The sequence below is a fragment of the Orbicella franksi genome, chromosome 2 (genome assembly GCF_964199315.1).
Source record: "Orbicella franksi chromosome 2, jaOrbFran1.1, whole genome shotgun sequence".
Classification (NCBI taxonomy): Eukaryota; Metazoa; Cnidaria; class Anthozoa; order Scleractinia; family Merulinidae; genus Orbicella; species Orbicella franksi.
This window is the reverse complement of record NC_138146.1, coordinates 13,158,535-13,181,278: the sequence shown is the minus strand read 5'-3', so window position 1 is coordinate 13,181,278 and position 22,744 is coordinate 13,158,535. Positions and strand designations below refer to the sequence as shown.

The 22,744-nt window shown below is 38.3% G+C and overlaps 1 protein-coding gene across 1 annotated transcript; it reads right to left on the bottom strand.

The window, feature by feature from the left end:
• Positions 1-398: 398 nt before the first annotated feature.
• On the bottom strand, positions 399-12,626 carry LOC145478024 (major facilitator superfamily domain-containing protein 12-like). The gene is made up of 11 exons (XM_081455909.1): positions 12,539-12,626; positions 8,400-8,930; positions 8,073-8,181; positions 7,636-7,731; positions 6,182-6,811; positions 5,980-6,072; positions 5,446-5,538; positions 4,852-5,025; positions 2,786-2,883; positions 2,172-2,305; positions 399-1,178 (listed from the first exon to the last, which is right to left on the bottom strand). The coding sequence occupies exons 2-11, from the start codon at positions 8,897-8,899 to the stop codon at positions 1,063-1,065; spliced, it is 2,043 nt and encodes a 680-aa protein (XP_081312035.1). The 5' UTR covers positions 8,900-8,930; positions 12,539-12,626; the 3' UTR covers positions 399-1,062.
• Positions 12,627-22,744: the final 10,118 nt, after the last annotated feature.

Here is a 22,744-nt window from a genome sequence, read left to right as displayed (position 1 = left end):
GGCGAAAATGTAATCTTTAAGTCATTGAACTCTAACAGAACTTAAAACGAGTAAAGAAGGAGTAAAGAAGGGAAATGATTAAAGGTCACCGGACGTTAGAAAATAAACCTTAGTATAACAAAAACCTTCGAGCTTCGAATGCAATCTGGGGCAAACAAATCTGTGTAGCAAATTTACTTTGCAAATAAATCCCAACAGCGCACGCTGATACTGATAATTTATTCATCACAAGTGTAGTTTGCTATCACCTTCGTGAAGCTCTTGTCGATCCCTGTCGATCTTTTTTCAAGATCTATACCGGTTTTGGAAATCCCAGGAGAGTAAGGAAATAGCCAATCCTGTGACGAGAAGTTTAGTCAGGTGGACAGTCCAGACGGCTTTACACGCAGTTTCATCAATCAATCAATCAATCAATCTTTATTTATAGAGGGTAACACCTAATAGGTATACAACTAATAAACTTGTGGCCATCTTAAATGCACAATAATTGAAAATCTCATTAAAAAACCTAAGTAAAATGTGTTCAAAATCTGCTGGTAAATATAAGTCGAAAATGTATGTAAGATTAGCTAAAAGGTAAATTCATATCACCTTATAAATATTAAAAATTAAAACAGCACAAGTTAAGAAACTGTAAAATGACGAATGTCTTTAATACTAGAACTAGAAGCATAAAAATCAATCAAGCCCTTTTTAAACCATGCACACTTGCGCTTTTATTTAAAAAAAATTGGAAATGGAGTTCCCCCACGAAAACATCTACCTAAAGCACGTGGAAACATTATCCGATCCGCAACAGGCCTAGGTACCATGCCTAAAAATAACTTGAAAGGGATTACCTTGGGAACAGGTCTTTCTAGATATTGGTGGACGATAGACTCCTACCCTTCATCTAGTTTCATTAATCACGAAATCTAGCCCTGAATGTTCGTCAGTCCCTCACTGACAGTTCATCCTGTGAACATTTAAATCAACTTGTGAGCAGTGTCTTTTAATTTCCCAAATCAAAAAGCGCTAAACATGTCCAACAGCATGGCAATCGCCAAGGTTTCTTTGTGACTTTCACCAGTCTCGTTGGCTGCGTTCAGGACTGACAATGGGTTCTGTGGATATGATCTTAGTCTTCATGTTGTCATCCATTACATCAGTTTGTGTGGCTACATCAACTTTTGAAGCAGCTGAATTGTGAACACAAAGTATAATCATCAGCTTACAATACCAGTTCCTATCAACGGGGTGAGAGTCGGCCGCCCAGTTACTCTCTTACATGCATATCTGTCGCTACATGTGTTATCTTCCTAATAAAAGAAACTAAACGAGGACAAAATAATATTGTGAAAAAAACTGAGCCCCAGACCAACCACCTCACGCTCGATGAGAGTTCTGTTGCGATGTCAAGAAGACACTGAACTTGCTTCCAACTGAATCATCGACTGAATAGTTAAAATCAGCTTTAAAACGTCACTAGCCACGACTTACGGCAGTCATGAGACGTCTGTGACATCATAACGAAAGATAAGTCTCCTTGACAATTCATATTTTTACAGCTTAACACTGTTCTTGGTCTTTTCTTGACGGTCAATAAAATTATCCAAATTAAGACAGTTAGACTGATTAACTGTTCGAGAGGTAATTGCAATGTGTATGACAAATAGCCATCCGCACGTATAGTCAATACAATCTTGATTGTATGTGTTGCATCTTCGGGAAAAAAAGGGCTAAGAATTGAAAAGCAACCAAACGAGAACACAATAACATTGTGAAAAAACTGAACACCACAATTACCACTATATGCTCGCTGACGAATGAGTTTGTTCTGCGAAGTGACGTGTAATGATGCTGACCGCACTGAGTCCTTGGATAAATCCATCGGATGCTTATTATTTCTATGTAACTTGCTTCCAACTGAATCATAGACTAAATAGCTAAAAAAAGCTTAAAACTTCACTGGCCGCGACTCCCCACGAAGAAGCCACGAAACATCTGCGACATCTTAATGAAAGGCAAGTCTCGTCGACAATTCATATAATTACAGCTAACTACTACTAGTGTTGGTCTTTTCTTGATAGGATGTAACTTGATCCAAATTAAAACAGTTAGACTAGTCCTGATTAACTATTCGGAAGGTAATTGCAATGTGTCATCCGCACGTGTAGTCAATGCAAACTTACCGTTTTTCTTCCAAGTTGTGTGAGAATGTTGGAACAACAAAACAATCAACAAACTGATGATAGCGAGAGAGCCTGGTACGATTGAAAATATGTGTCGGACATAATTGCCACACTCTTCACAGTCATCAGACGCACTGAAAGAAAATAAAAAAAAAAATCTTATAATACACAAAGATATTTGCAGATATGTTGGTCACCATATCTAAGTTTGTGATGAAACGATGATGTTTTTATAGCCTGAGAAGATAAGATACCAATAAAAAGAATTTAACAAGTCAGGTGAATATTATCAATATAAAATTACATATACAGAATGATCGTATGGTGTTTTAAACACAAGATGTACTCAAGAAGAGATGTTTGCACCTAACAGAGCAATTAGTTTGTTTCGCGATAAGGCTTAAAATTCGCATGTCAAAATTCAGTGAAGCGTTCAGCATTTCCAATTTAAAAAGCAACTGCTCATCGTTCAAACACTACATGCAAACAATTATGCCGAGTAAGAATAGATAGGGACATTCCGAACAGAGTGCACGGGTAGCGGATCTTTTTTAAAGTTTTTTTTTCGATAAGTGACCCAGAGTTTCCCAATCCCCAAACAGCAACATATTTACCTTTTTTGAGGAAACAAATTCTGTATAATGCCGTACAAGGCTCCTCCAATCAGACTTGATGAAATACCCAAAAAGGAAAATACAAAACCAGAGTTGGTCTGCGAAGAAAAAGATGTACTTTGAGAAAATTTAACACAAACGATAGCGATAAACAACAAAAATATCAACATCAAAAATCGTTCCCGCATTCCATACTTTGCTAAGGTCATGCTCTATTACAACTGGACGTTTACAACGCCAGTTTATTTCAACTGATTTAAACACTTTTAAAGTGTCTCATAATAAAACAACTGAACATAAATAAAGGGTTAGAGAGCCTTTTGGGCAGTAAAGGTGAGTAAACCTCCTGTAACAGGATTGCCTTTTTCTAGACCCTCCTGGAATTTTTGAAGCCAGAACTTATCCAAAAATAACTTGAGAGAGATTATCCTAGGGATCGTAAAACGCTTCATGGTTGCTACATCGTGTTCTGTAGGGATTAACCGTCAGTTATATTATTTTAATGTTTTTTATCTATTTTTGTTCCTTTCCAGCAGGTTTTTCGGTTGAATATTGATCAAGGTTTCATCTGAAAATGAATGGAAAGGTCGTGTCTATTGGACGGAAATTACACTTAAACTAAAGCAACTCTTCAGTTGGTTGAAAAGTTGATCAACCAAACCAACCAAAAACGCTTTTCTCAGACTAACGTTGCAAAAACTGAATAACAACCAAAACGTTTGATCCCAACAGAATAGGGCCAGTAAGGTGGCTCCATAGGGTAATTATGTATGGCGTTGCGCGCGCAAGTGTTATGTTTTGAATGCTGTTTTTCTATTCGCTTTCACACTCAGTCTTCTCAAACTTATTGCATGTAAAAACCATTGATTAAATAGTGTTTCGCTATCATCTCTGTTAAAATCTTGGGCTTTAGCCTTGAATTATAAATGCCCTCACAAATGTGTTTTTTACTGTTTTTATGGCTTTATTTGTGATTTTCTTGAATTTCCTTCGGTGAAATCTTCCAACATTTTTACAGCACATCGATTCCAGCGAGATACGAATTTTAAGCACGAAAAAAGTAGGGTTTGTAGAGGCAGTTTTTTCGATTTTTTAAAATTTGTCTTTTACCGCTGCAAAAACCCTGGTCTTATAGATTTCCCTGAAAAAAGAGCTCCGACTAAAGTAAAATATTTACTACCAATCTGCCAAATTTTACCGAATTTTAACGAGGGAAACACAAGAAAATTCGCTGTCAGTTTTGCTTTTTGTGCTCATGTTGACGTCATAAAATATCCAAAAAACCTGACGTTTTTCTTCGAGCGCGCGCAGGTTACTTGAGCTTTCGTCCTCAGCGCGCGTGCGATCGTAAAACTATAGGGAGCCACGTTAAGAGAAGTATTCCATAGTAAGAATGCGTTCAGAAGCTTTTGGGCAATTAAAAAACAATTGAAAAAGTTCCAGTCACTTTGCAAGTAAAGTACTGGAAAATGGACAGAAAACTTAAGTCGCTATTCATTAATTCATGCAAATTATTTTAGGAGGGGAGGGGACCGGACGGGAATGGAAGCTTGATAAAACCAGTCTTGGACGATATACAGTTCAGTTGTATCGCGGAACCAGCTTTTTGTCGTCCCGGCTTACACCGGCCGTCGTGATATTTGAACCAGAATTTCCTTTTCAATTCTGTATTTCTTTTCTTTCTTTTTCGGTACGCCGGTCAGTGCTCTACTTGTACAATATCATGTTGAAATAAATCAAAATACGACAAACTTGTAGAAGTTTGAAATGTCTTACTTTTCATCAAGTGGACAACCAAACAATGAAGGTCTTGGTTATTGCTTGAAATACTTCGTCACTTCATCATGGTCGACATGAAGAAAATACAAAATTTCACTGAAGGCCAGGTCTCTAAAGTGGCCATCTCTAGTTCATTGCGAAAGTTTAGAGCCCGAGGCTCAACCTTATATCGGTATCAATCAGATCGTAACTAATACTAATAACGAATCTCTGTTATTAAATTAAGTAATTAAGCCAGAGTAAAGAGAATTGTTCACGAGAACGACTGAAAACAGTTCTCAACTTACTTTGTTGTCTCCAATCAGTTCCGTAGTGAAGCTAAACGAATTCACCAACATGGCGGAGAATCCAAACCCGAGAAAAGCAGCGGCCGGGTAAGTTAACGCTCTGGTGGACTGGGTAATAAAATAGAACCACGCACAAGATCCCGACGCAAGTATAGCAGCCGAGATAAAAGACCACTGAAATTAGAAGGTAAAGCCGGTGTATCATTTCACTGAGATTATTAGTTCACTTAGTAGACTTTTTCTTTGCATAAGATTCGTTGATTACTTTGGGATTTGCCTAAGACCATTAAATCACTTCTTAATTATTTCTGGCCATCTCATTATCAGTTACAAGTATACTGCGAACTGTATACAAAGGTTACATTATGTTACATACCTTTGGAAGTTTTGCACTATCCGTAGTTCCATACACACAATTTTTGTAATGATCGATAGTAAAAATAGATATGAGCAAATTACCCACTGAAATAAATGGAGCTATGAATCCGAAAAAGTCTAGCTTACTTTATACGTGAAGGGACCACTTTCCCTTTAAATTTAGACTCTTAAAATAAAACATTTATTATTTTTCAGAGGGATTTCTTGGGATATTACCTTGCCTCCAATTTTTCCGATAAGTTTCTTTGAGGTTCCAGCGGAAACTGTAGCACTTATCAACACTACAAGTGGCAAATAAGCAATGGCTACCTAAATAACAAACACAAAATACGTTTTTTAAAATTGGCAAGAAAGACGGAAGCTGGAAAAGGGGAGGCACGGAGATTAATGGAGGGAACGAGGGAGAGGAATGGGAGTGGGTAAGACAGGGACAGATGGGACGGACGGCAATTTGTGTTTTTGTTTGGTGGTTTTGATAGCTCTGTTTGTTGATTTGGTCGGTCGATAAGTCCGTTGTTTAGTTCGTTGATTGCTTATTTTTCGCATTTGGTTGATTATTTGGTTAGTTGGTTGTTGTTGTTATTGTTGTTGTTTTCTTTGGGAGAGGGGGTATTTTTTGGCTATTTTGTTTGTTTGTTTGTTTGGTTAGTTGTTTTTTATTTGGTTTATTATTTGGTCTTGGTTGGGTGGTTAGGTTTTTGTTAGTGATACGTAATCTTTGCGTGATAACTGGGTAAAATCGATACTAACCTTTTGGAAATCTAAACTGTCAGTAAGAAACAATGGCAAATAGGAGTAAGAAATATCTTGCACAGCCCTTGTACACGCGAAGATAATGGCAACCTGTGTGAAAAAGAGAATAGGTTCATTCAAATTGTGCAAAACTTGGAGACTTAATTTGAGTTTAATCACGTACACCTTAATATAATTGAGAGTGAAAAAGTGGAATTGCCTTGTATAAATGAGGATCTTTTAACCAGGCTCGTACTGTCTTAGGTCCTGGTGTTGCTGGAAGAGCAGATTCAGGATCACACCAAACGACGAACGGCTTCTTATTGGTCACGGTTTCTGTTACTACAATATCATGGTTCTGTTCTGATGACTTCGACAGTACGTCATTCATATTCACTTCGTCCACTTTTGCGACAGTCACCTGATCCGGAGAACAGTATGTCGATTCTTCATCATTGCAATCAAATCCTTTGTTGTCGACACCAAGAGAATTGGTAAGTGATAAAACGAAAACCTCAGAATCGCCTCCTGATGTTTTTGCGTCATGTTCATGATCAATACCAGCGGCTTCCTTTGCCGTGTTTCTTAGATGTTCCTCATTTCTTGCTCTTTGCTCACTGCCATTGTTGGTTAACTCATTGGCATTTTCATTTGTCTCGGAATGGTCTAGCATTCCCGGACTATCAGTTTTCACCTCAGACATCGTGACTTCTTCGGACCCGTTAGTTAATTGCTCGTTCGTGGGATTCTGATAATCGGCCTGTAATCCCATGGATCTGTGAATAATACTTCCGTGCTTGTGTGGTGGCATTTGATTATCACTGGACAGCACCTCGTCATCATTTCTCTGCTACAGAAATATCATTTTTGAAACAAAAGCACTTAATATAAAATAGCCTTTCCAAAAAAAACACAGAGATTATTTTTTTAAAATTTATAATGAGACGTCATTACAATTATGTTTTAGATACATAGTGAGGTACAGAGTACGGTTTGAGGTCTTTCAGTTTTTCAAGTTTTGTTTCCTACGCCAACTTTACCACTACTTTTCTACTGTGTTTTTACAATACATATATGTTATTTGCCGGCTGGGAGGTCCGTATGGTGAAAAACTGTGCCACAGGTCACAGTTTTTCACTATACGGACCGACCCTGAGCCGGCAGATAACATGTTTATTCTTATTTTCCTGCAGTAAATTGTTTTTACAGATTAAAAATGGGTTTGTTTACGCAACTCCTGCTTGCGCGCCGTCTACTAACGATTTGTAAAAAATCTTGGCAACGAGCGAGTAACTCAGATAGTAGACAAAGAAAGATGTATTAAAGAACAGATTTTAAAGTAAACAGAGATAAACTTGCGTTGACTAATCGTCGATGGATGTGTAAAAAAGGCAAAAGATTGACGATTACCGCTAACTTTTAGGAGCGAAATTTAAGCAGCGGGAAAAAATCCGGCCCGTGGGCCGTATCGTAAAAAGCTGGACCGGTCACGTGCGTTTGATTAGCCAATCAAATTCGAGGATTTAGGATTCCGGCCCGCTCAGACGCTTGAGAAAAAAATAAGCGTAGTTAATGCACGAGGAAAGTATACAAATGGTATGCTGGACTTTTGAAGGATTGATGCAGAGTACTTTATACCACAAAACTGGTCTATGAAAGGACGTTGATGCTGACCTTTGTTTTGGCCAGCTTGTTAGAAGGCTCCTTGGTTCCAACGTGGAAGATTATAGCAAACAGCAGGCCTGCTCCTGTCAAGATTAGAGTTATCATCTAGAGAAACGAGACAAAACAATATTTTACAAGTTTACAAGAATGATAAATATAAAAACACGACTAAATTTAGGGAAATGGGCAAGGAACTCCAGTAGAGTAAAGTAAATTGCATTATTGTTTTCCTAGACCTTTCGTTATTTCAACTCTTTGGAATCTTATTTGATCCTTTGTTTGAAGAAGTTTTTTTTATCAACTGTGACAATTATAAAAAACTCACTGTGCCCAGCTAAAATTTGAAAGAATTACTGAAAGGCTGATTATGCAAATTTATGACAGTTCTTATCGAGAGTTCTTTTCCTGGATTTGATATATTTATAGTCAACAATTAAAATTCTTACTGAGAAATCCTTTACACTTTCTGCTGTAAGTTGATCCTTATCATCTTGTCCTAAAATTGCAAACGCCACAAGGTAGGAGACTGTGCCAGTTAAGAACACCAAGGTTACTCTAAACAACAATCAATTACCAGTTAGTACAAGGAGAACAATGCAGAACAAGTTACTCTTTTTGTTAAACAAGAAGCGAGAACGTTGAACGACAGTGCACAAAGTAATCAGAATAAAAAAAACTCCAATTGTAAATAGCTTGTATAAGACTTCCCGATTCTGTAATATAAACTATCGTCAAAATTAGGTAACTGAATAGAAATTAAACAGTTTTCAAACCTCAAGCCATTCAGTTTGACTGCTTCTTTTTGATCCTTGGCTATGAAAGGAATGAGTGATAGATGTGCAGTTTCAATTAAGATAATAGATATCCAGCCCAATGTGTTGATTGTTCCATAGTATGCGATAAGTTCCCATTGACTTGGTTCACTGCTGCAAACCAAACAGTTGCTAAAAAGCAATGGCATACTGACAACTTGCAGCACAGTTCCTATCAAGTGCCACGATTTTTTCTTTCCATGCCTACGCGACAGAACTGGAATAGAAACCTTGTCGCACAAATATCCAGCCATCGGTCGGAATATTGCTGCATTGGTGACACGACTGAAAAGAATTATCCAGCCGGTATTACTCGCAGACATGCGGACAACTTTCATCAGGAACACCAGTCGGAATGAGATCATCAGTAGGCGAGTAACATCATTTATCACGTGACCCACTCCGAAGGAGAACTGCTGGATGATATGGGTACGTTTCCGCGTGGCTTCAATTGTAGCCATATTCCAATGACACCAGCTTAGACAGGTTTTCCTAAACGCAAAACATCAGTGTTCAAATTTAATACAACGGGAAGCTGGGAAAAGTTAATTATATTAAATTTGATTTATGACAGTGGGACACATCGCACTCCAAATTAAATACTCAATTCCGTCAGAAAAGTCTTCACGTTTTATGAACCTAAGAACATATGTTTGTCTAGCACAAACATTGTACATGTAACAAAAATACGTTCACAAACACGCTTAGCTGTTCACATTGTCGATATTCTTATGAAATAAGAGGCCAGGAAGCTATATTTTACCGGTGAAATGAAGATCTCTAGCTCTCCCCTGTTACTTTCAGCTCCGCACTTGCCACATTCGAAGCCTACTGATTACTGCTTCTACTTGTGACCAAGAGGTGACTTGAGTTCAAATTTACTTCTAATTTTCAAATGAACTATTTGTATTAGTGTTGCAGATATTATTTGGTTATTTTCCTGCATTTGTTTGGTTTCCTTGCGCACCTTATTTGTTTTGCGTTAGTTGTTTCACTCCCACACATTTCTCTTAGCTAAATCCTGTTGTGTAGGTTTAGTAATCTCCTAGTTCCCGCAGGTATTATTATCCTGTATTTCTGGACAGCAAATTAAATACATCCTCTTGCTCTATTTGGTCTAGAGTTCTTCCTACAGTTTCCTTAAGTCTGTAATAAATTGGCAACTTTGTGCTCGAATTCAGTTTATTTAGTTGGTTACTGTGTGCTACAACACGAGCAAGTTCTTAAGTCAAGTACTGGTTTAGGTCCTTGTGTTACTCGTTCCCGTTGTTTCCCAATATTTTGTCTTAGGTTACCCTTTAATGAGATCATTGGTCTTATATGTTATCTTGTTTTACCTTATCGTGTATTTACACTGTCGATCACTTTCAGTTTTACGTATTTCCGGTATTACCAAGGCAAATACCGTAATCACTACAAATACACCCTTTCCAAGGTAAAACTTCCACTTTACCTGAAGGACGTTTGGCCAGCCGAAATTATCTTACTATGTATCGGTCTCTGCTTTTATATTCTTAGATCGCTATTGTCCACGGTCCACGGTTGCTTAAATATTTTACAGTCATTATTGTTGTTCTCAACTAAGCATAGTTTTGAGTGATTTCTATCGTTTCACAGTCTGTCAGTAAATTTCTTTATTTTTTCAACTGATACCTAACATACGCGAGCTGCAGTGAGGAAAAATAATAACGCGCTCAATAAGGGAGCTTCACAATCCTGTTTCAAGTTGCTGTCTGTGTCGTTAAGCAGAATGAACGAGTCAGATAAGCATTTTTCTTGCATTAAAATAGCGTGTTCCAGGCTCTCAATTTCTGGGGTGAGTGAAATTAAACGGGAACGCCGAGTAGAGGAGAGAGCGAGAACGAGAGGTATCTGGGAAAGAAAGCCCCGGCTTTTTCTTCGCGCCGGCGAGTCCTCAATATTAACCGATTGCATTAAAGGTCTAAAAGGGGTCATTTTTGATTGAGCACAAACTCTAAATTATAACAGCGACCTGCCACATAAATTTGGAATAGCCTATGTAAGAGTCTGTCAGACTTAATCAAAATCGAAGAAAAGCTCGGCATTTCTCATTTCTCAAGGGTGGAGTTTCGGGTTTTTCGCTGTGCGTATATACATATATGTCCACTGTAGTTCTCCGTCAGTGGGAGGATGACATGGTCTGACGTGCAATTTGTAGCCATTTAGTTTCCGCGGTGATTTTATTGCATTTTGAGTCAAACAAAAGCCCTTGTATATAAAACGCTCCTAAAACCCCAAGATGAAGATATTAAAAGAACTGTGTCACAGATTTTTCTGAAATTTAAACAAAAGAAAATGGCCACCGAATTGAGAGAAATATAAAAATAACCACTTAAGACAACAAATGCAAAAGAGGGCCTGATGGACAGAAACTAGCTTGCGAGCGGGCTTACCCCACATCCGGTGAAAATCAGTTGGCTTATTTGTTCTGCGGTTTCCGGGGTGGAAATTTCCAGAGATCAGAGCAGGCTCACTTTCTCGTCTCGCGGCTTCGCCGATCGATTTCGCGCTCGCGGCTACGCCGCGCGCGCTTGTGCTCCAACGTGAGCCTGCTCGCAGCCTAGACAGAAACTGAAGAAGATTTTAGAATATTTTTAGAATGTACCAAAGACTAAGATTTTGAAAGGAATATAATTTTATGTGTTGAAAATACAATTATACATGTATTTTTTTAAACTAAACAGCATAAAACTTTTCCATTCCCTAAACATTAAACTATCCTAAAAGCAGCAAAAACAGCACTAATCGTATGTTCGACGTTAATAATAATTCTGCAAAAAGGTATGCTTCAATGGTCTTCAATGCCTGCTGGTTGGCTCCAAAATTACTTTAACATTATCGAACCACCAAATACATTCCAGAACAGAAATGTCATACGTTATCATCTAAAAATATTCACCGTAATAAGAATATTTTCCGCCAACAATCGGCAGAAAAATAATAATAGTCAGCCTCGGCCGGAATAACAATAGCTGTAGCGACTAGAACTTTCTTTGCTTTTGGGTGCCACGATTTCCGTGACCCCTGGGAATTATGCAACCCACTCTGCAATACTTAAGCGTTCTTCATTATGCGTAGTTTTGTGTTTCCATTTTTGGCCAGTGCTTGTTAGCGCTGAAAGTTCGATCTGCTGGTTTCTATCGCGTTTTTTCCTTAGCTGCTTCACTGTTGTGTGAGCCCTGAAATACAAATTCTAGAATTCGAGTCGCCACAGTTTTGTAAGTTTATTTTGCTCCGTTGTCAGTTTTTTGTGTCGTTATATTTTGTACTTAAATATTTTGACTCGTTTATTTTTCAGTTGAATCACACACACACACACATCACACACCCATGATAGTAGTAGTAGTAGCAGCAAACTTTATTTAAGTGTCAGTCGTTCAAGCGTTTTACACACTAATTGGTTACACTAATTAAAGAAAAATTAAGAAAAAAACATTAGAATTTTGTGAAAATGGTAACCCTTATTCACTTTTGTTTCTCTCGTGTTTACGCCCAGTATGATTAAACTTGTGCATTCAAACTGTGACGTCTGTAGCGCATACTAGATCTTAATCTGGTTTGTTTGTCACCTTCAATTGTTACACTTGAGAGACATCATTGTTTGTAATGACGCTATGATTTTGTCATTTATAGATTCGTAGAAGGAACTTTTTCGTCAACATTAAGGGAGTGATTACATGGCGAATTTCGGAGTGGGCTGAAATTTCAGCCCGGTTAGAGGGGCTGAAATTATGTCGCGACTTCACGACAAATTTCGGCCTGTAATAAAATAACAGTCTGTGGGCCAAATTAAGGTCAGCCAAGATCAAGAATCAAAATAGTGTCAAGAACGCGATATGATAGGCTGACAAGAACGTTTTCCAAGAGGGCTTGAAACAGAAGCTCCTTTACGATGTGATGAATCATCCCTTTTTCCTTAGTAATAAGCAACTCTTTTCAAGCAATTCTGCATTTAGTAGCTCAAGTATCAATAATGTTTGTGTCTTTTATCATCACTTGAGTCTAACTGTTTTGTTGTTTACTCATGACTGAGGGCTCCACTTACTAAACAACACACAACCAGCACCAGTTTTACTTACCGAACTTCTTATTTCTTGAAATTCGTGAATATCTTTCCAGTAGAAAGAGGCTATCAATTGACAATGGCTCTCAAGAGCAACAGTTCCGATCTCTAGCACCGAGTGAAAAAATATACCTGCAACATTTTAATTTATAGGGGTTCAGAGAGCATCCATACGCACGACTGATTCTATCAACGACACATTTCTTTGATTGCCATGACGATCTATAACAAAAGAAAATCTTTATCACAAAACACCGGAAGAACATCATCAGAGAACCACAACAGAGTTAAAAAAGGAAACAAAGACGGCACGTTTCCTCGAAATTTTTCAGAAGTTTGGCGAAGAATTCAAAAGCTTATGTGAATCCGAACCTCAGGCAAAAGTTTTCACCCGTTATTTCCAATAACAAACTTTCATTGATTTCTTCACCAGATTATGTGAGCAAAAAGCGGTCGTTTTTTATCACTTATATTCCTAGATATTATAATGAGCGACAACGTGACCATTTACTCTGACCCCATTCTGTTGAAATATTTTTCCTGTTTACGCATTGTGTTTGTAATATCTAAACACGTGAAAACGTCTGGTCCTTGAAATGCTTGTACATGTGGTCCTTCCGAGCAAAGTTTACGACAATATACGGTTTACGATTCCACACTTCCAAACATAGGATTACATATGAATGAATGCTGGCCTTAATCTACCTTGGACATAATTTGACACTATTTAATCAACTCTGTGGCCGCATTTTTCATTCTTCTGTTCGGAGCATAACTGTGGTGTAATAAACTTGTAAACACGTTTTGGGGAGGAGCCTACTGGAATACTTGTGCGCGTGGGAGCTATCAAATCTAAATAATACATTATGAACGCGTAGGTTATACTCATGCAAAACACAAAAGGCTAATTATCATTCCTCTTTTCCCAGTCTGAAACGCTTAATTATTATTTAACTCGTCGATTTATCTCTCTCTGTATTACTTGGTTGACTCAGTAAAATATATAATGCTCTAAAACAGGATTAAACCCTAACCCTCAAAGTCGACAGGCTAATGACAACATAATTTTATATCAACAACAATGTTTTCCTAGTGATGATTCTGGAGGCGGGAAAATTGATTAAGACTGATAAATCTAAACTATCCCACTTAGAGCGCATTGGATACGAGGAGTGGGAGCCGACTTTGTTAGCTCGAGCTGATGTGTTGTTTTACAGTGGAATCCCGATTTTTCGAACTTTCAAGGGAAACGAAAATTGGTTCGAAAAATCGGGGGTAACATTACAGCGTTTCACTGAGGAGGGGAAACGACTTTTGGTTCGAGTTATCGAGAGGTTCGAAAAACTGAGGGTTCGAGAAATCGGGATTCCACCGCTGTTTATATCACTAACAAACTTATTTTAGTATTCATTGATTTTCTTAAAATCAAGTTTGGCGAAGAATTTCAAAGCGTATATGAATCCGGACCCCAGGCGAAGAACTTAACCGTAATTTCCAATAACAAACTCTTTCTGTTGTATTTAATTGGGTTATGAGAACAGACATTAATAGTTTTTTGCTCATTTTCGTTCATGGAATAAATAACTTAATGGAGCGACAACTTGACCATTTGCCATGACTCCTTTTATTGAAATGTATTTTTGGATGCATGGCTTCTTTGTTGGTAATATATGAACACGTGAAAACGTCTAGTCCTTGAAATTCACGTGGTCCAACGGTCGAAACATGAGGGGCACATAAATAGGAATATACTGACCCTTAAAATAGCTTGGACATAATTTCACACTATTTAACCAGTGGATATTTTTTTAATTTTATTCATAGAAGACACGTACAATAAAATAAAACATAAACTAAAGTAGATACCACATAAAAAGAGAGTTACAGCACTTTCACCACTTGATGACTACATGCTTTTCATTCTTCTGTTCTGAGAAGAATGGTCGCGTAATAAACTTGTAAACAAGTTTTTGTGACAGACGTGAGGAGCCCGAGGCACCTCTGAGTGGACGATTTACACAAAGCTTTGAACATTAAAGGATTAAAATAATCCTTCCAGAACTAATTTAAAAAAATTCGAAATAGCTGATTCCTCTTTCCCCACTCTTAATTTTCTTCGCCACCAACCTTTTGCCGGTTCTCACATGACGTCACTAAAATTCAAACTACAAAACTAGTGATCCTCCTGACATTTTACTTCCATGATGTATAAAAGCAGCTGAAAACTAATAATTCATACAAATTTTTGCTCCGAATGGATTCTTGGTTTTGTGATAGACTACGCTTGAATTTCTGAGCTTTTGCGTGACGCGGCATTTACATGACGCCCGACAGAGCTGTCATGTTGGTTAAAAATGTGACTTAATTCGGGTAATTTGGCTATCCGAACAGTTCTTGTATTAGAAAAAGTATTATTTTAATGTTTTTGAGTTTCTCGAGAGATAAATTCGCGCTTCTGTGGCAAAACTCAGTGACAGATGTTTCTTTTGGTTTCGGCCACCATGTTGGTGCCCATCCGGATGGGCACCAGCATGGCGTTTCCATACAAATCTCTATAAATTTGGGTAAAAAGTTTCTCCGCATATCTTGCATAAGAAAAATTGCTGTGACCTGAATCTTGGCGAGAGTCTTTGCATATTTGCTTTCTTTCTTTTCTCAGATTCTGGACTTTATCTATTGAACGGTTTTGATTTTGATTTTGATCTATTTTGAATGGCGTGACACTGAAAACCAGCAATATCCTTTGTCACGCCTTACCAGAAGAAGACCTTGGAGGAGATAGTGGGTTTTTTGACAATAATAACAAAGAGCGGAAATTTGGTGTTCTCCCTAAAGATTCGCACAAAAGGTATCTTACAAGCGAGTTTGGGTTGACTTTCGATTAGGACTTACCTGGTCTCTCTACGATGCACGGAAGTTCTAAAACGTTCTCCTCGATTTGTCGTTAACAGCTAAATTCATGATCTCGACTGAATTGTACCGACCTCTGATTGCGAATTGAAATTAGCATTTCAACCGCAGTTGATATAAACAGTTAATATTAAACAATGCGGGATCAATATCGTTATTTTCCATCTTGGTCATTGCATTTGCCACAAGCTTCAAATTTCACTTATCATTTCAGATCGTGTGGTAAGTCAGTATCACAACAAACATGGTCAAAAAAAGCCTAGTCGGGAGTCTTATCGCGCATGTCATAATACGAGACACAGACTTCTAGCATTATAAACTTCTCATTTCACCAATCACCAGTCCGCAACAATTGTATTTGAATGTTTATATTATGGCCGATTTTTTTTGTCTTTTTCAGCTTCATTAGTATCAGACAGCGAGGAATTGTTAAACTTCCAGAACCCCGGTCCTCGAGGGAGCTTACTTTCGTTAAGAGACTCGGAGAGAGCGACGGCGGAGTGGTCTGACTAAATGCTGGGAGGTATTTTGCACTCCTTCACGCGGTCTTTTGGCTGCTTTTAAATAAGGGAGTAATCAAGTCTACACTGTATTTTCATTAATGGGTTAGTCCATGTAATGCCAGGTTGATCTGGATTCTTGAAACGCCAGGAATCAAGTAAATTGTGTGTTTTAATTGACCGTGATTGAAGCTCATTGAGAGAAGCTTTTTTGCTGTCAACTAATCGGTCTACCACCTTTTTGGTCTAAAGTGCTAATTGTACAGTTGAAACCACCTCCTAGCACTAGGTTGTCACTGGCGTACGGGATTAGAAATTCTCTTGAAAGGTCTCCGATCGCGAGGAAAACAATTTGTTGGGTTACATCGTTCGGTGCATAAATGTTTACCAAAATTATTTTGGGAAGGAATAAGTTTCTGGCAAGAAAATTATATCCGATTGCTGCTGATGCAACCAACTAAAAACTTGTCTTCGCTTTTTCGAACTGTTTAGTCTACTTACGTTAAGTGATAACAGCTTATACATTTAGTTTCTAATGAAAAGACAGGCAGGGTATCCAAGAAATAACGAAAAAAGCTGTCTTAGAAGTATACTCACGGTGCGGTTGATATTTATGACAAGGCGTGATTCTTATTACGCCGTTAACATCAAAACAAGTTTGATCAACATGACAGAAGAGCAAGCTAAAACGGAAACACTCTCTGAAACACATACAAAAACACATAACTGTTACAGACTTACCTAAAGCTTTGTCGGTGCGGCGTTTTGACTGGATACAGAGAGTGGAAAGCTGCAGCTCTCAAGCAGGTGGTTACGTAGAAAAAAAAAACTAAACTAGCGTTAAGCGTTGACTTTAGCTTAATTGTCCATTAAACGTCTATAGAAAGGAAATTGTAATGTCTCTTGGCCACGGTAAAGAGCATCGATGATCAGCTTTTCGGCAGCCTTCTTCTCGCGCTTGGCTGCCTTTAATTAGTCATAGATATAACATCTTTCTTACCTCGTCAACTTCTTTTGTCGACGAGGTTTTACTTGCTAAGTATCTTCTTTGGTTGTTTTACTTCTGAAGTATAATTTCTGCCTTCGAAGCAAATATAACATCTTTTATCGAAGCACTCGCTAGGTTGAGAATTTGTTTATTTCGCTATCTGCTTTTTCGGAATCTAGCAAAACTTATTATTTTAATACAGTTTCAACACTACTGTTGTTCACAATGGTCTCCGTGCAGCCATATTTACTGCAGACAAATAGCCTGTTTCCATTTCGTTTGTGTGAGTCACAAAGGATGTTTAATTGGGTCAAATTTGCCAAACTTCCGAAGCAAAAATTTGAAAGCCAGCTTATCGTCAGCAACCCTCATCAACCCGTGCTCTGTTCTCTGATAAAGTACACTGTTTCAGCCAATCAGAGCGCGCGTTATATGAAAACTTTATTATAATATGTGTTGTTGGCAAAGTCGCTTTAATTAAACACTCTACGATATTCCAGTGTTTGGAAGTTAGTACTGTCTAAGACAGAAGGCAGAGAAACAGGAAGGTCTCTGTTTTGACGATTTCCTTAGATTCCATTTTATTCTGAATTGGCAGTTATATAAAGTTTTCAGATTTACGCGTCGAATCATCTACATGTTTCCGAGTATTGCTATTTCTGTAAAAATGCCAGCGTTTAAGTATGGACTACAATATATGTACGTTATTGAAAAAGGAGATAAAATTCGAGTCATCTATATGTTTCCGACAACTGCTATTTCCGTAAAAATTCTAGCGTGTAAATAAGTACGGAATACAATATAAGTACGTTATTGAAAGGAGATCAAAGTTACAAATATGAACAAAACTTTATGTTTTTGAAGATCATTAGAGCAGTCTACATAACTTTAGTCTTAAGAATTTTAGAGAAGAAAATGCATTACTTTTTTTGTGACAAATGGTGGAATGTGCATGTTAAGATGTAACTGTTGATCAAAATTCTAATGACAAGTTTATTTCTTCACATTCACTTTTAAAATTTGTTTACCTCACCAGTCAGTTACGCCATTCCTTAGTGGTGCACCCCTCCTGAGAAAAATCCTGGATCCGCCCCTATGCCGGATAAGTAAAACACCTCTTTAGTCGAAGCATGCTCTCGATTTCGTGATGTTCCATCTTGGTCATTGTATTTGCCACAAGCTTCAAATTTCACATATCATTTCAGATCGTGTGGTCAGTATCACAGCAAGCATGGTCAAAAAAAGCGTAGTCCTGAGTCTTACTGCGCATGTCATAATATAGTCCATGGGCCAGGGCAGGTTCTCGGTACCACTCGGGGGGGAGAAAATATTAGTGATATCTGGTGAAAGGTTGTATGAAGGACTTTTCAAATTTACTTGATAGCAATTGTGAAAGAGTAGCTTTCAGTATTTTTTGCGTACTTCTTTTTTTCTCAAAAATATTGCTGTGACATGGAAACGAGGTTCACATTAAAACAGTTATTTTAAATGCGTTCTTTATTTATAATATTAATAAATTACTACATTTTACAGTAAACAGCTTTTCTTAACATTTGTGGTTGAAAATTAAAATTTATAAGTTGATTTGAAAAAGAAAAACTTAAATGAAACCATGCAGCTCAAACTCAAAAAGCATCATGGGTAACGTCTAAGATGACGGTCTCGCTGCATGGTAAATACTTCAAAGTTCTTGCAAATTTTCGGAGTTTAGACGCTTTTTATCAACAGGGAACACTTAGTATTTTTATGCTCACTGAACAAAATACTTACAAACATTTAAGAGTCTCTGTTCGACTCAAGGAAACTTGACTGCTATGTTCAGTTTCAATTGTTGTTTTATTCCTAGACCAAACTAAAGACCTGCTTTTAAAACTTGTATTATTTACTGCTGATATGATGAAAGTCTGCTAATTATTCCTATTTTAAAAAAAGATTCGACTCTTTGAAATATTTATTGAACGCGGCTACAAGTAAAAGTCATGGGCCATTGCTTTATTCATTGGCAGAGAATACCATGGAAGGAGAAATTCCCCAAGTCATATATCACAGGAAATGCCGTAGTCTTTTTAGTATATATGAAGCGAGATTAGTTGGAGAGCATTTTTCAAACAACGGCCACGAAACAGATTTCGAAGTTTAATATGGAAAGCGAAGGGCAAAGATCTCGTTGGCAAGAGCCAAGCACGAGTAGAACTTGCTCGAAAATGTACACTTTTTGCGAAAATACGACTGCATGTACAAGAACACGCGATCCCTTTGACTCAGTAGGTTGACTTGTATTTAGGTGCTTTAGAAAAGTTGCTATTGCTGCGGGTGATAGCAGGTTTATTGGCCTTGCCTGTCGTGATTTGGTAGCAGCTGAAGAGTGTCACCATGATCGGTGCTTTTGAGATTGTACCATACCAGATAAAGCGAGCAAGTACACTGACTTGGAAAACAGTGAACCGGACTCGGATGAAAACCAATTTTTTTGATATAGAGTCTCAAGCTTATGACAAACTGTTGGAGTTTATTTGATCAGATTTATTAAATCCCAGGCTAATTTAGATGGTTGATCTGAGAGAGAAGCAGTAATCTCCATGCGATCAATGGGCGCTACTGAAATATCCGAATCAACGAAAAAGACATTTCCGAAGAAAGTTAGAAAACGATTTCGGCGACTTATTACAATTTGAAGATCTCCCGTACAATAATAAAGTTTTTGTTCTTTCCCAAAATTTTTCGAATGCTCAACTAGCCAGAGAGATAGTAACTTTATCTCAGCAATTCGACAACAGGGCTGACTCCATGTAAAGTCAAGGAAAATAGCAAGTTGGACTGTACATCTGTAATGTAGTTCTTTCAAATAATAGTGAAATGGCATGGCCACCGAAATCTTCTGAACTATGTGAGAATGCAATCAATCTCCCAGCATAACTACAATCCCAGACAAAAGACTTGGGACACGAAGCAAGTTCTCCCCTCCCCCCACTTTCAATGTTGATAATCAGGTGATTTTTGCCTTTTTTGTTGGAGAAAACGCGATATTTTCCAACATTGATTAGGGGGGAAGGGGGATACGTGATACAGCTCAAGTGTCCCAACTACTTTTGGCCGGGATTGTCTGAAAGAGATATGCGAGGAATTTTCCAATAAAGGTAACGCCAGCAATCGTCATGGCGTCACGATATTTTAGAATTTGATTTAGGCTTAATGACGTACACTTTGTTTCTGGAAATTGGACAGAACTTTTTTACGTTAATCTAGATTAAGGTTCGGTGCAGATATTCGTGGAATTTAACCCATAACCGCCTGTAGCAAAACGAAATTTGGGACTTGCTTCAAGCAAAATGGCATTTAAGGGAAGGTTAGAGCTCGTGTCTATTAAGACATTTTCCAGGATTATCAATTCGGAAAGTAGCAGATCTTTGTGTTGTTTAACGGAATAGTGTTAAATAAATTGACTTCAACCCAATGAAATGCTTATCGGTGTAGAGTAATCATATATATCACCATTACACGCGACACGACAGCTTCCGGGTTCCATGTGTTTTATGAACGCGCACGAATAACCACAACGGTTAACGACAACGGTTAACCATTTGAAAGTCAGCGTTTTGCAACCTAACCTTCCCTGTTCTTCCCAATTGGCAGAAGGTTAAAAAATTTCTCACTTCACATTATTTGAAATGCAGGATGGAAGCAATTTGGTGGCAAAATAGTCGAGTTTGACACTTGAAATATGGTTAACGGTTTGCCGCAGATAACAAGTTAACTACGTAACTACCCTTTTTATTTCAATTGAATGGTTAACCATATAAACCTTCTCGGAAAGCTCTCTGTTGCTAGTTCTTGATCCCAGACAATGTTAAATGGTTTTTTGTAATTCCTATAAAGCGGGAAAAGGTATAATTCGAATGACACGTAGCAGTTTGGAACCAAAAACTGTTACCAGAATGGTTAACCGTAAGGGTTAATCGCGGCGGTTAACCCGGTGGCACTTCTGAAGCCGAAAACACACCTCGCTTTATACGCGTTCCGGTATTAGAGCGGAAAACGAAGAAAGACATGCATAATTTAACCGCGTTTAGGTAGGAGCAACGCTTTATTGCTGTCCACAGATTAACTCCGCGAAACGGCGAGGACAAGGCGAAAATATCCACTTGCCCGGCACCTACTGTTTCAACCGAATTTGCATCATTTCTGTTTCGCGCCAATCAACCACCCCTCTAAAGACGTAGACAAGGTCGTATTTTTCAGTGCAGGAAATAGAAACATCCTTTTTAAACACAACATCTTGTGCAAAGTTGCATTTTACGGGCAAGCAAGTGGGCCGTTTGCCCCTCAAGAGGCAACAGAAGGTCATGCCACGGACTTACCAATCGCCTACCGTAGAAGATCATTTAGAAAGATCACTTTACGTTTCTTAGTGCCCGACCAGGTAAAACTTGTCATTGTATGTTGTTTCTTTTTAGTAGCGCTCGTTAGCTGTACCCGCGAGACGTTACAACTCCCCTCTTCTCCAAGCTTTGTTAGAGCGAGTGGTGTGACATTCTTTAAATTCTTCTTTCAGACAATCCCAGACAAAAGACTTGGGACACGAAGCAAGTTCTCCCCTCCCCCCACTTTCAATGTTGATAATCAGGTGGTTTTTGCCTTTTTTGTTGGAGAAAACGCGATATTTTCCAACATTGATTAGGGGGGAAGGGGGATACGTGATACAGCTCAAGTGTCCCAACTACTTTTGGCCGGGATTGTAGATGCCTTTCTATGTAGTCTTCTAACTAGCAACTAAGTAAACCCAACGGAATATCCTCATCGCTACCGGTGCCTTGTTGGCAACTCTTTTGGGCAAGACATTGTATACGGGATAACTGGAGGAAAACCTTCCAAGCAAATGCTATTACCATACGCAGTGAAAACTTTGCAAACCGCAATGTTGAACTTATACAGATGTGGGCGTGGGATTGCCTATTGAGGAAATAAACACAGCACTTTGCCTATAAAAAATGGCCTTGAGGTCTGATAATGATGTTCCTTCGTCGAAAATATTCAGGCAACGCTTGCGTGGAATAATATTGATAGAATAGAAGAGACGCTTTACGGCGCAGGAACATCTCATCGAGTAAATGTTATTGCTGTCTAAGCCAGGCATTTTGGTCCCGGAACCTCCTTCCGCCCGGCCCTGGAACTGAGCAAGCTAGGACAAGGAAAAGAAACATTGATCCTCCAGTAATCTCGCTTGTACCTCCATGTACTTGTTATTTGAAATAGTTCTGCGAGAAAATTTTTGGATTCCATTAAATCCTCGATTTTCTGTGCCCCGACGAAATCTCGAAAATAGCTCCAAAACACCACCATTTTGTTTCACGACCGAGTTTGAGGAGAATGGGTCCATCGGCTCTTGTGATGTCTACCCAGGAAGGTTGGATATCTCACGTCCTCTCATTTCCTTCAGGATGGTGCAATACACATTCGAAAAGTGCGCAGAAACGCCTTCCAGAGGTGCTATCGGCTGTTGCAGCAATATTCCGGATTTAAAGAAAGATATACCGTGCAATTTACTGACGATAATCGGCTAACGGTGCAATAAAGACGTAAATGATGGTTGATTTTGTCGAACCGAAACGAGCTAACTGAATCAGTGAGAACCATTGAAGAACTCTCACTGGAATTTGTTCCGCAGACTTTCGAACGCTATTTTCATAAATCTTCTGATTAAAGCTAACCAGCAATTTGTAGAAATACTACCGACAACCTATATCTTCCAATCCCGCAGTATTTATAACATAACCGGCAAAGTTGTGTGATCCGATCGTGATCAAGAAGCGTTGTACTGATATGT

Excerpts from the sequence above, each read along its gene's own strand:
- LOC145478024 (XM_081455909.1), bottom strand. The coding sequence starts at position 8,899 with ATGGCTACAATTGAAGCCACGCGGAAACGTACCCATATCATCCAGCAG. Across the intron at positions 5,539-5,979 it reads ACAGTTTAGATTTCCAAAAG|GTAGCCATTGCTTATTTGCC; the intron begins GTTAGTATCGAT and ends TTTGTTATTTAG. Across the intron at positions 2,884-4,851 it reads AACTGATTGGAGACAACAAA|ACCAACTCTGGTTTTGTATT; the intron begins GTAAGTTGAGAA and ends TTTTCTTCGCAG.